At 41.1% G+C, this 13,570-nt stretch overlaps 1 protein-coding gene across 1 annotated transcript in view; it reads right to left on the bottom strand.

The window, feature by feature from the left end:
• DRC11 (dynein regulatory complex subunit 11) overlaps positions 1-13,570 on the bottom strand; it is a 172,333-nt gene that overhangs the window by 102,950 nt on the left and 55,813 nt on the right. Inside the window, 1 exon segment of the mRNA XM_017890381.1 lies at positions 3,219-3,303. Within this exon segment, the coding sequence (XP_017745870.1) occupies positions 3,219-3,303 (85 nt within the window).

Below are 13,570 nucleotides of genomic sequence, written 5' to 3'. Positions count from 1 at the left end.
GTCTATGGCTTCTCTGATGCCTGTATTAGTCCATTCTCACATTGCTATAAAGAACTGCCTGAGACTGGGTAATTTATAAAGAAAAGGGGTTTAATTGACTCACAGTTCCACATGGCTGGGGAGGCATCAGGAAACTTACAATCATGGCGGAAGGGGAAGCAAGCATGTCTTACGTGGTGGCAGGAGACAGAGAGAGAGAGAGCACAAAGGGGGAAGTGCCCCTTATAAAACCATCAGATCTTGTGAGAACTCACGATCACAAGAATAGTCTGGGGGAACCACCCCCATCAGGTCTCTCCCTTGACACGTGGGGATTTGAGATGAGATTTGGGTGGGGACACAGAGACAAAGCATATCAATGCCATATTGGCAGAGTTGAGTAGTGCCAGGAAAGAATGCATGTGCCACAACCTAAAATATTTACTATTTGTCCCTTTACAAAAAAAGGATGTTGACCTCTGACTTATGACTTCTCTTATTATTTCTTTAGTATAAATTCCTCAAAGAGCATTTATGAGCCAAAGCACATACACATGAAAAGTTTTGATATTCATTTGATCCATGTTCCTTAAAAATGTCATGCTAATTTACATATCCAGTAGCAATGTATAAGAGTGACTTTTTCCCACATGCATACCAACTCCAGTCATTACAATGACCTAAAATTTTTACCAGTCCTATAGATGAAAAGAGATATGGCAACATTATACATTTATTTGCCAGGGAGTTTTAAAATTTATTCTTATGTTAAATTCCTGTTCATATTCTTTGCCTTCTTTTTTATTGGGATGTTCCAATTTTTGTTATTATTTTCTGAGAAATATTTATACATGAAAAATACCCATTATCACATATGTTGCAAATGTTTTCCTCAGTTATCATATAACTTGAACTTCATTTGTGATTTTTTTTCGGCCATTTTGCTATTTGAGCTTTATGTAGTTAAGTATACGGGCAGATTCTCTTCATGGTGTTTGCCTAGGGTGCCATGTTTATGAAATTTTTCTCCAATTCAAACAATTTCTTAAGTAATTTGTGGCTTAACATTTTTACATGTAAATATTTAATTCATCTGAAATTTATTTTGTATAATAAGGAAGGCTCTACTTGATTTTGCCAAATGGTGAGCCAGTTATTATTAAATAATATTATTTATTAGTCTGTCCTTCCCCATTTATTTGAAATGTCATCAGTATGCTACTGAGTTCTGATACATATACCTGACTAAGTTTCTGAGCACACTATTCTCAAGTCAGACTCCTTGAGTTGGAATCTCAGCTCCACAACTAATTTGGCCAAATTTTTGATCTTCATAGTTTGGAAGAATTAAATAAGTTGACTTATATAAAGTGCTTGCATGGTACTTGGCACAGAATATTTGTCCAACAAATGTTATCTGTTATTTTTGTTGTTATCCGTCTATTCATTTTCTAGCATTGTGGTGTTTTGGTTACTTTATATCTTTATAATTTGTTTTATTTCAATATGGAAAGTTCCCTATTATAGTTTTAAAAAAAACTTTTGGGATATTTCCATGCATTCATTCTTCAGATACTTGAAAATAATTATGTCAATAAAAACTTGTTTTGATACTAACTGGAATTGCATTAACTTCACAGAATAATAAAAGTGTGTATTTATACTTTACTCAGTCTTTTATCCAGCTAAATAATTGTTCAGTCTATCATTCAAGTCTTCTTTTATCTTCTTCAGTGCAATTTTGTCAGTGTAATTCTGTTCAGTTCTGTATAATTTGTCAATATAATTTCTTGTTAAATGTATTGGGTTTCCTAGGGAGATAATGACATGATCTTAAAACAATGATAAAATTCTCACTTTAAAATATTTATCACTTCTTTCCTTTTTCTTATTTGTCTGGCATTTTTTAGAATGTCCAAGGAAATATTCACCAATAGTTCTGATAGTAACTATCCTTTTCTTGATTTTGACATTTTTTTCAACAGATTTAACCTAATAATTTTATTTCCTTAAAAGGAAAACATTTTAATTTAATTTAAAAAATTAGAGACTATGTTCTCATGGCTGTAAAATTAATATTATCATTATTAAGAAAAATGAAATATATATTGAGCACTTACTATGCACTCATTTCTATGATTTTAAAGAATCTTAAAATATGGCTCTTGCCCTTAGAAGGTTTATAATCTCATGGAGAAGATAAGCCTTCTGTTCTTTTGTTCAGCAAATATTTGTTGAATGTTTACATATGCAAATTAAAAGTCCTTCCTCTTGAGAAGTTGACAGGCTAAGGAAGAGATAAAGCATGCACATGAATGTTATGATACAAGCTTGTAAATGGTGAACCAGCTTAACAGAAATTCAAACAAAATGCTGTATGTTTGCAGGCCCCCGGCATTAAAAGAAAGGTGTCCATGTGAAGTAGCGTAGGGTAAACGTCAAATGAGTGATGTTAATAGCACAGGGCTTTAGAGGAAGGGTTAGTCACCCAGGTTGTGGGCAGTTGGGGAAAATTTTACTCAGGAGATAAGACAAATTGTCCTTATTGATTTTCACTTTGACAATGCATCTAACGCCTCATCATTGAGTACAATGCAAATCTTCTCTTGGTTTCTATGCTAAATACCATGAAGCTAAGAATAATTTTCCTATTCCTAGTTTATGAAGACATTAAAAAAAATACTTTTAAATGTCAATTTCATCAAATGCCACTGAAGCATCTACAGAGACGATCAAAGGTGTTTCACTCGAAAAATATTAATAAGACAAGGAGCTGGGTCTTGACAGGGGAGCAGGAGCTAAGCAGAAAGGCGCCCAGAACCAGAACTCAGGAAGAGCATGGCACACCCAAAGGAGCAGCGGCATGAGCCAGGAGCACAGGTGAGTGAGTGGACTTCTGGAGCCAAGGGCCTGCTGAGGGGGTGGGGCATGGAGATGAGAGGGAGAGGGAAGCTGGGACCAGAACACAAAGGGCTCCTGCAGCCAAGCTACTCAGAATTTACTAAGAAAATGACCTTCACACATCATCACATCTCCTTCAAAGATAAGATGGGGAAAAAAAAGAACTCATTCTGAATAAATATGGAAGTACATACAACGATGAACACCCAAAAGTATTTCCATGTAAATATGTATAGCAAAATAAACAAGACCTGTTAAGTCTATAAACTCATTAATTTTAAAGTTTAAAGAAATGCCATTTGATACATTTACACTTCATTTCTTAAGCATATTAGTACCTGTTGTATGGTCTTGTTAGAGAAAATAATAGCTGAGCCTCCTTCTTCAATGTCAGGGTAGTCAGGAAATGTCCCAGTTAAATTTCTGCAGAAAAAAAATAGCAAATTAAAATAGAAATGAAGTCCTCTCCTGTTATATACCCCATTTAATTTATTTGCTTATATTCATTTAAATGAGTGATGGTCATTAAGGGTGGAGGGTTCCCTGTAAATCAAGGGCCGGGCACGGTGTCTTGAAGAAACTGAAGGTACTGATGGCATTCAGTAGCAGGTTTCCTTCCTCTAGAGAATTGTTAGTCTGATGCAAACATCTCTCTTTAAAACAGTTTGTACTTTTCCTCCTCCTTTTTTTTTTTTTAATGTTGAGATGCTCTGTGTTTGAGTTAAGAATGAAGACAGAAGCACAAATCATTTCTTCCTGTTTAAAATTGAGAATAAACACAGGATTTTGAAACTAAACAGAAGGACAGAGTTGTCGAAATTACACAGTTAGTAATAACGTGTGAAATAGACACCCATGGTTTAGTTTGAGGCCCTATGTTTTATTGGTTCCAAATAGTATTATTTTTCCGTAACCACATTTTAAAAAAGCAGACTTTGAAATTTAGTGTTGAGAATTTCAGAAGGGGTAGGTAGTTAGTATTCTTAAAAGAAACTGACTTTGACATGAATGTTATATTTATTGTATGTAAGACTACCTGCCAAGTTAGTTCCATTAATTCACAGAAGTACAGAATCTGAGGTTCAGAGGTGACCACCATGTTTAAAATGGCTCTCAAGAAACTGGTTCCCAAACTTTTGGCCTTAGAAGCCTTTTATATTCTTATTAATTTTTGAGGATCTCAAAGAGTTTTTGCTAGATGAGTTACAGCTATCGATAATTTACTGTGTTAAATATTAAATCTGGCTGGGTGTAGTGTTTCACACCTGTAATCCCAACACTTTGGAAGGCTGAGGTGGGAGGATCACTTGAGTCCAGGAGTTTGAGGCTGCAGTGAGCCATGACTGCACCACTGCACTCCAGACTGGGTGACAGAACAAGATCCTATCTCCAAAATAAACAAATAATTAAAGCTTAGAAATTTATAAAATATATATTTTAGTTAATTTAAAAATAAAGTAAGCTCATTACATGTTAACATAAATAACATTTTATGGATAATAAATATATTTTCCAAAACTAAAAGAAAAAAGTAGCGAGAAAAGTATCACAGCTTTGCATCTTTTCAAGTCTCTTTTGTGTCTGGCTGAATGGCAACGACCTGGATGCTTATATCTGTTTCTGCACTCAGTCTGTGGAAATCTTTTGTTTTGGTTGAAATATAGGAAGAAAATCTGGCCTCACATGGATGAGTACATAGAGCAAGAAGAAGTATTTTAATAGCCCTTTTAGCTAACTGTGAATATTCTGCTTTGATGCTACACCACAGCTAGACAACTAGTAGCTTCCTACAGGCTAGCTGTGATGTGGAATCTGAACCCATGTCAACAAACTTTCTCCCTCTCTGTCACATGAAAATCCATGGATCTGTCTTGTGCCTGGAATAGACCTTTTACCCATGCATGATTTTGTGTCCTCAGGTCTTGGTCACTGGAAAACAATGGTTTGCAGAATTATGTGGGTCTTCCCACAGTTGATACATTTCATCATATTGAAAATCGCATTCATTAATAATACCACAGATCTTATAATGGAAGGTCTAAGTCATAGGAACCTCTCCAACTCATAGGAGTGAATACAAATTTTCTAAAATCATAATTTTTTTCTGGAAAGCTCAAATTTTACCATTGGCAACAACTACTGTCGATGGTTTATTCTTCTTCAGGTTCATCTGATTCACTTTTGAGGAAAGTCTCCCCAAAACCCAAAGTCCAGAATTTGTCAGTTGTTTTCTCAAGGGACAAATGATGTTCCATTAAGAAGTGGCTGGTTCAACTCAGGCTGAAACACCTCACAGGTGCTTCCTGGAGACAATCTTTACGCTTTGGTGTGCAGCAGAAGGGATTTATAAGCACTGCTGATTTTGTCACATAGAATGTTAAAAAGCTATGTGTTTCAAAGGTCAAGTCTGAATAATATTATTTTTTATTGCATCCTCAAGAACATTGTCAAATAAAATAAAAGTTGAACGAAAAATAATAATTTTAAGTTCTGGGGTACAAGAGCAGGATGTGCAGGTTTGTTACGTAGGTAAATGTGTGCCTTGGTGGTTTGCTGCACAGATCCACCCATCGCCTTAGTATTAAGCCCAGAGTACATTAGCTATTCTTCCTGATGCTCTCCCTCCCCCCACACGCCTGCCCCAACAGGCCCTCCCCATGTGTCCAATTATGTTGATCCCTCCATGTGTGTCGTTTCCCTCCACGTGTCTGTCGGGGACACAGGGTTCTCACTGTTCTCACTGTTCAGCTCCCACATATAAGTGAGAACATGCAGTGTTTGGTTTTCTGTTCCTGCATTAATTTACTGAGGATAACGGCTTCCAGCTCCATCTATGTCCCTGCAAAGGACATGATCTCTTTCCTTTAATATTCCATGGTGTATATGTATCACATTTTCTTTATCCAGTCTATTACCAATGGGCATTTGAGTTAATTCTATGTCTTTGCTATTGTGAATGGTGCTGCAATGAACATATGCATGCAGGTATCTGTAAAACAGAATGATTTTTACTCCTTTGGCTATGTACGCACTAATGGGATTGCTAGGTCAAATGGTATTTCTGCCTCTAGATCTTTAAGGAATCGTCACACTGTCTTCCACAGTTCCTTTCCACATTCCCTTCTCTCTGCAACCTTGCCAGCATCTGTTGTTTCCAGACTCTTTAATTGCCATTCTGACTGGTGCGAGATGGTATCTCATTGTGATTTTGATTTGCATTTCTCTGATGATCAGTGATGTTGAGCTTTTTTTCATATATTTGTTGGTCACAAGAATTTTTTTTTCTTTTGAAAAGTGTCTGTTCATGTCTTTTGCCCACTTTTTAATTTTTTTTTTTTCTTGTATATTTGTTTAAGTTCCTTGCAGACTCTGGATATTAGACCTTTGTCAGATATATAGATTGCAAATTTTTTCTCCCATTCTGTAGGTTGTCTGTTCACTCTGATGAGTCTCTTCTGCTGTGCAGAAACTCGTTAGTTTAATTAGATCCCATTTGTCAAATTTTGCTTTTGTTGCAATTGCCTTTGGCATTTTCAACATGAAATCTCTGCCTATGCCTATGTCTTGAATGGTATTGCCTAGATTAACTAAAATTATTTTTAAAGGCAGTGTATGGCAGTGAAGTCTACAGTGACTTTTGTGCTGGAGCTGGTGGCTTGATTCCTGGGTCAGCAGATCTGCCCTGCTACTATTGTACCATTGGTGCCAATGTCAAGAAAACAAAAATAGCAAGCAATGTCTTGGTATTCATTTGAAAGCAGTTTGGTTTTTGGATCCCCTGAACAGGTCTTGAAGGCCCCCAGGATTCCTGGGACACACTTTGAGAGCCAGAGGCCCTGGGGACCTGGGACACACTTAGAGAGCCATTCCCTTGGCCACTGCTTAAATATTTCCTATGATGGTGAGCTCACTCCCCCGAAGCAGCCTATCCACTTCTGGATACTTCCTGACACTGCACTGTCATCTCACTCCCTGGGCCACTGAGCCGCCCTCTGGGGCCAAACAGAACTTGATTCTTTTTCTACACAGGAGTTACTTTGGTAGGATCACTCACTTACTCCTCCATCCATCCAAGCTTTCATTCATATAGTCAACCAACAAATATCTGTTTAGTCCCAACTAGATTCTAGATGCAGTGATGGGAGACAGAGATCTGACATTCAAAGATGGCAGTGGTTGCCCTCACACAGCTCACATTCCACAATCATATGGCCGATGAGGATATTGGGCCCCAGGTGGTGCTTGTCCACATGACTCATGTCTGAAACCTTGTTAAACTGACCACGATCTGCCTCAGACCCGTGCATCGCCCAGCCTGGACAGGGCCTAGAGAGAAACCATGAATACATTAGGAGTCAAAACAACAGCGCTGTTTCTTTCAGTCCCAATCACATTTTTCCTTCAATAACCACTTTTACAAGGAACTCCACTGCATAATTTTATTTTCGTAGTGTAAAGCTTGAGTGTTTTTGAGGACTCAAAACAAACTTAGTGACATATGAAAAGCAAAAGAATTTACATGTCATTTCTAACATGGAATTCTTAATTATGGAACACATGGATGGTCATACTAAGATTTAATAATATTATGTTATCATGGTGCTTTTGGTAAAGATAATATTAAATATATCATTTATTTAATTTTAGACAGAGTCTTGCTGTGTTGCCCAGGCTGGAGTGCAGTGGTGCAATATTGGCTCACTGCAACCTCTGCCTTCTGGGTTCAAATGATTCTCATGTCTCAGCCTCCCAAGTAGCTGGGACTACAGGTGTGCCCCACCACGCTTGACTATTTTTTTTTTTTTTTTTTTTTTTTTTTTTTTTTTTTTAGTAGAGATAGGGCTTCACCATGCTGGCCAGGTTGGTCTCAAACTCCCGACCTCAGGTGATCCGCCTGCCCCAGTCTCCCAAAGTGCTGGGATTACGGGCATGAGCCACTCTGCCTGGGCTATTTTTAACAGATGAACATATTTAGTTTTCCTTTGACATGTTAGTTTATATAATTAGTCATAATCTGAAATTTAGTTTTATCCTTAAAGAATGAAAAAAAACTATTGTAGGGTAAATATTAAAAATATAAAATTTGTGTCTAGAAAGTGACAATGTGCCTGACAGCTCTTTATCACACATACACAGACACACCCACACATGCTTGTGCAAACAGACGGGTGTGTACTGTCCCTTTCTTGCTCACTGCACTCCGTCTGTCCCTCCCGTGGGTGGCTAGGAGGCCTCTGTTCACACAGAGGTTGGACCCCTGCTGTGTGATACTCCCAGGGTGCCCTGGCTTCGCACTGACAAAAGTCTCTCCTTGGCCCCTTCCCTGTGACTTGGCCACTTACAGCGTGTTAAGAGAGACAGTTATGAGTTCTATTTATATTCCTGAGACTCTACCCCCTTGGCTGTTGTATTTCTCCCTTCCCGCATTTTCAGCTGTGTCCTGTGACACAAACAGGAGCCCATCCTGACATCCGACTGAGCCTCCTCAGAGTCAAGGCACAGTTGGTCCCGCTCCTGCTGTTAATTGTAAGGAAGCTGCGAGGTGATGAGTGCTCTGTGCTTTGGGCTCAGTGCGCTGCATGAGGTGTAAAACCTTCAAGGGAGAGAGGGCTGATGATCACAGACCAGTGAACGGAAAATATTTGGCTCCCACGATGTTTCTGGTGTAAACAGATGGGGTCAGAGGCACTGACTGCAGGTGACTGCCCACCTGGGGACTTCCCCAGGAGTAACTCAGGAACCAAATTACAGGGTGTCAGGAAGACGGTTCTCTTGGTTACAAGTGGAAACCAAAGTCTCTGCTTTTTGTGGAACCTGATTCCTCTGTGCCACCTTCTTGTCCTAATGGGCACTTACCCTGTCTTTGTTTTCCTGGGGTCTCAGGCCCCTGGAGAGGCATAGGCTGTCCTCTGGACGCTTGGACACACGTGTTCACCAACCGTGGTGCCTGGGACCCACAGGCCGAATGCCTGGAAAGCCCTCTGCTGTGCTTAGGGCTGCCACATGGTGTGGGCATCCATAGTATTCAAACAACTGGAATTGCAAAACGCTGGGCTCTGGGCCCTGGACAGGCTCTGCCAGCCACACACACCCCAGGGCTCAGGCACTGTCTGCCCATGTGTCCCAGGGAGAGGGGAGAGGGGAGCCACCACCTTCAAGAGCCGATTCGTCCCCCTCGGACCCGTCTTGCCACTTCCCCTGACTGTGGCAGCTGGGCCTGGGGTCTCTGGGGCCCTTGGCGTCTCCCACCTCATGCTCCTGGGGACCCTCTCCTCCTTCCGTGCCTCATCCCCTGTAGATCTGCAGGACGCTCAGGTCTCACTCATTTAATAAACTCGCAGCCTCCTGAGCTCCCAGCCTCCTCCAGTGACTCTCTCATCTCCGTCTCCTTCCCAGCCTGGCTCTTCAAGAACTCTTCATGGTCCCTGTCCCATTAAAGTAGCTCTCACAAGGGATGATGGGCTGTGCTGCGCCTCCCGCTCCCTCATAGTCACATGTAGATGTCCCAGCTGCCACTACCTCAGGATGCGGGTTGGAAACAGGGTCACTGCAGAATGAACTGGCAGAGACGCGGTCATGCTGGAGTAGGAGGGCCCCATCCAATCGGGCTGGTGTCCTCGTAGAAGAAGAAATGAAGGGAAGATGCTGTGAAGAGACACTGAGAGATGGTGAGGAGAGAGGCCTGGACAGAAAGGTCCCTGGTGCCAGAAAGGTTAGGGGCCACTGTGTTACAGATTTCCTTATCTCCTCCATGACAGCATCAGCCACGTGATGGGACTTACGTTTTAAGAGGATGACTCCTACAGACGAGTGTCACCCCTAAGAAAGGCACCAGCATTTGCTTGTAGGTGACCAAATGCTGACTGATGGTTCGGAAATACCTGAGAAACCTACAACAGTCTTATCAAATCCACTTCCCACACTTTGTGTTCCCGGGTGATCTTTGCCTTTCTTGTTTCTCCTCTTGTTTTGTTCTGCAGATTTGGGTGAAATGAGAGAGTCCTCATACAGATAGTCCAGGTTATATTTTTCATGCGACCACGTGATGAGTTCCATTTTCTGCATCGCTGGTTCCATCTGGTGGTTTGCATGCCCAGTCGAAGAGTCGGCTTGGACCTTGCCTGTTGCGGCAATCTGAGGGCAAATGAGAGCTAGCCGATGGAGGGTCACGGAGAGCCGATTCAGGAATGACATTGTAGCACACGCTGCACATCAACTTTGTAAATCAGCAAAACGATGAAAGTTTGCAGATAATCAAGTGGCTTTGGAATTAAGATCTGAAGTATAATTGAGGGAAAGCTGCAATTTAAATAATTATCATGCACAAAAGCAGCATATTTAACATAATGATTTTGCAGAGGATTTTGTGTTAAAATTGTTTTAATTAGGAAAGATCGCTGCATCTATTAAAGTACTTTACAAACTGCAAAGAGAAACCGAGATAATCATCCCCCAAAAGCTTAACATCCTTCCTTTTTCTCCACCCCAAAGATACACACCTCAGTAAGATCACTGGCTGTGAGATGAGAGGGAAATTACTTTATTTGATCAAAAAACATACTATACACGATAATTAGGGAGGACCTCTCTGATATGATGGCATTTGAGCAAAACCTTAAAGCAAGTGAAGGAATGTGCCACTTGGTGTATTTTTAATTATTTACTTATTTTTGAGACAGAGTCTCCCTCACTCTGTTGCCTGGGCTGGAGTGCAGAGGCGATTCTCCTGCCTCAGCCTCCCGAGTAGCTGGGACTACATGCGCCCATCACCACGTCTGGCTAATTTTTGTATTTTTAGTAGATACGGGGTCTCACCATATTGCCAAGGCTGGTCTCGAACTCCTGAGCTCAAGTGATCTGCCTACCTTGGCCTCCCAAAGTGCCGGGATTACAGGCGTGAGTGACCATGCCTGGCCATATTTATTATTCTTCTTTTTTAGTCAAGGGCACAGGCTCTGAGGAGGGGGCCTCCAGAGTGCCCAAGGTGCAGCCAGGACAGCAGAGCAGCTGTAAGGCGGCGGCACAAGGCCGGGGGTGGGGACAGAGACTATCATGCAGACTGTTGTAAGTGGGGGAGCCATGGAATTTCATGTCTAGATCAGGGCACCTTTAAGAATGACAGAGGGTGCTGTTAGTTTTTTAATTTTTACTATTTTCTGAGATAGAGTCTCGCTTCATCACCCAGGCTGAAGTGCAGTAGCACGATCTCGGCTCACCGCAACCTCCGTCTCCCAGATTCAAACGATTCTCCTACCTCAGCCTCCCGAGTAGCTGGGATTATAGGTGCTTGCCACCCTGCCTGGCAAATTTTTGCATTTTTAGTAGAGACGGGGTTTCACCATGTTGGCCAGGCTGGTCTCGAATTCCTGACCTCAGGTGATCCACCTGCCTCGGCCTCCCAAAGTGGTGAGATTACAGGAATGAGCCACTATGCCTAGCTGGGTGCTGTTATTAATCGAACATAAACTGGGCCTGACACTACAAAACTGAAACATAGATGAACCTAACCTATGGGCACTGGTTTCATTCCGAGCGAGAGAACTGGGAACCGTGAGCCGAGACATGGCATGATATGTCTTCTGTTTTAAAAGGATCACTCCTCTGTAGGAGGCACCGGCCCAAGGCACCGCTCTGCCATGAAGCCAGGGCCAGCCAGACCTGCCCGCTCTCTCGCCTCCGCCTCCGCAATACTTTATTTTGTCCACGGGGTGTTTGCCTGGAAGCTGAGTGACTCAGGCCGTGTTGCTGCCATTTCCTTATCGTAGCTGGATGGTTTTGCACCCGAGCCCCACAGCCTGGAGGCAGGGGCTGGGACTCCCTTGAGGCAGAGAAACCTCCTTTGCACTGTCGGAGGCAGCGTGCCGGCCTTGCTGGCCTGGCTAGACCTGTGGCACGCTACCACTCTACTCACTCATGCCAGTTTAGTTCATGGCTTACAGGCATCTCTGCTAGCTCCGCAGCAATCTGCTCTGAAAATCAGGTGCTCTGTGCAGGAAACACTCTCTGGAGGCCTATTTCTCATTATTTTAAAAGGCAAAATTAAGACGCCTTACATGTTAACCACCTCCCCTCCCCAGCCGACGTTCTGTCGGATAATGGAAGCACACTGGGCAAAGCCTGCTCACTTCCTGAAATAATGATAAGAGGAAAGACCAGGTTGTGAAGAGACATGAGTTGCCACTTTGCTTTTGGTTGAATGAAAAAGGGACAGGAGGAGAAACCCCTATGTGTGTATTTACACTTGCAGGTGCTCAGAGACAGGCAAGAAGCTGTCCACCTGGATTTGCTTGGAGGCATGGGACTGGAGGCAGGCATGGGACTGGAGGCAGGCATAGGACTGGAGGGAGAAAGACTGCTAATTTAAAAAACATGCATTTCAGTATTATTGTCCTTGCTACAGCAAATAGGAACTATGTAATCAAATAAAACAATAGAATGGCTTATAATAAAAATAAATATTATGTTTGGTTGTATGTCATAGTTTTAGAGTTTGATTATTGACTTTATAATTTTTACAGTGGAATGGGTCCAATTTTCTTTGAAAATATTTTTGTTTCTAGAGTTAGGAAATTGTGACCTGTCTTTAGGGGAGTTACATTCTCTATTTGGCTTTCTTTTTTCTTTTCTTTCTTTCTTTCTTTCTTTTTTTTTTTTTTTTTTAGATGGAGTCTCGCTCTGTTGCCAGGCTGCAGGGCAGTGGCGTGATCTCAGCTCACTGCAACCTCCACCTCCCAGGTTGAAGCGATTCTCCTGCCTCAGCCTCCCGAGTACTTGGGACTACAGGTGCCTACCACCACACCAGCTAATTTTTGTATTTTTAGTAGAGACAGGGTTTCACCATGTTGGTCAGGATGGTCTAGATATCTTGACCTCGTGACCCACCCACCTCAGCCTCCCAAAGTGCTGAGATTATAGGCATGAGCCACCACGCCCGGCCTATTCAGCTTTCTACTATTTGTTGGCTTTAACAATTAAAGCAATCTAGTTATTGCAACTCTGTCATTTCCATTCTTACTATGTTTTTAACCTTCATTTATCATATATTACTCACTTCCATCGATTTCTGTCAGCTCCTGGGCTCTCCACTTTGTCTGATGTATGTTTATGCTTTTGTATCAGTGTGATGCATTTACCTTGTTTTTCTTTATAATAAAGTTGAAGATCCAGTGCCATTTGTCCTTCCTTATTGTCCTCATTTTATTTTAATCCTAATGACTTTAACAATTATGTTTTCAAGTTCAATAAATAATCCTGTTGGGATTTTAATTGAAATTGCGTTATCTCTATAAATTACCTAGAGCAGATTTATCATCTTTCCCTTTAACCAGAAACATAGTCCATTTCTCCATTTATTCAAGTCTTTTCTCATTTCTTCCTTTTAACACTCATAGACTTCAATTTTCATAAGGTTCTTATACTTTTCTTCCATATTTAGCCCATCATTGATTGTTAAAAATACATTTTGCCACTTTCTTTAAAGTATTCATTTTTTATTTCCTTTGCATGTCCTTGTATTATCAATAATTTATATTGTGGCACTAATTATATTAGGGGCAAAGGTCATCTACATTGTCCTTTCCTTTCCTGGGAAGACCTATAGTATTTCTCCATTAAGCTATCTTGTTTAAAAAATATATTTAAAAAAAGAGTATAGCTGTCTTGTTTAAAATAAAAGAACTTTATATATATA

Source organism: Rhinopithecus bieti, unplaced genomic scaffold, assembly GCF_001698545.2.
Source record: "Rhinopithecus bieti isolate Rb0 unplaced genomic scaffold, ASM169854v2 scaffold_19482, whole genome shotgun sequence".
NCBI classification, from domain to species: Eukaryota; Metazoa; Chordata; class Mammalia; order Primates; family Cercopithecidae; genus Rhinopithecus; species Rhinopithecus bieti.
This window is presented reverse-complemented; position numbering and strand designations above follow the sequence as displayed.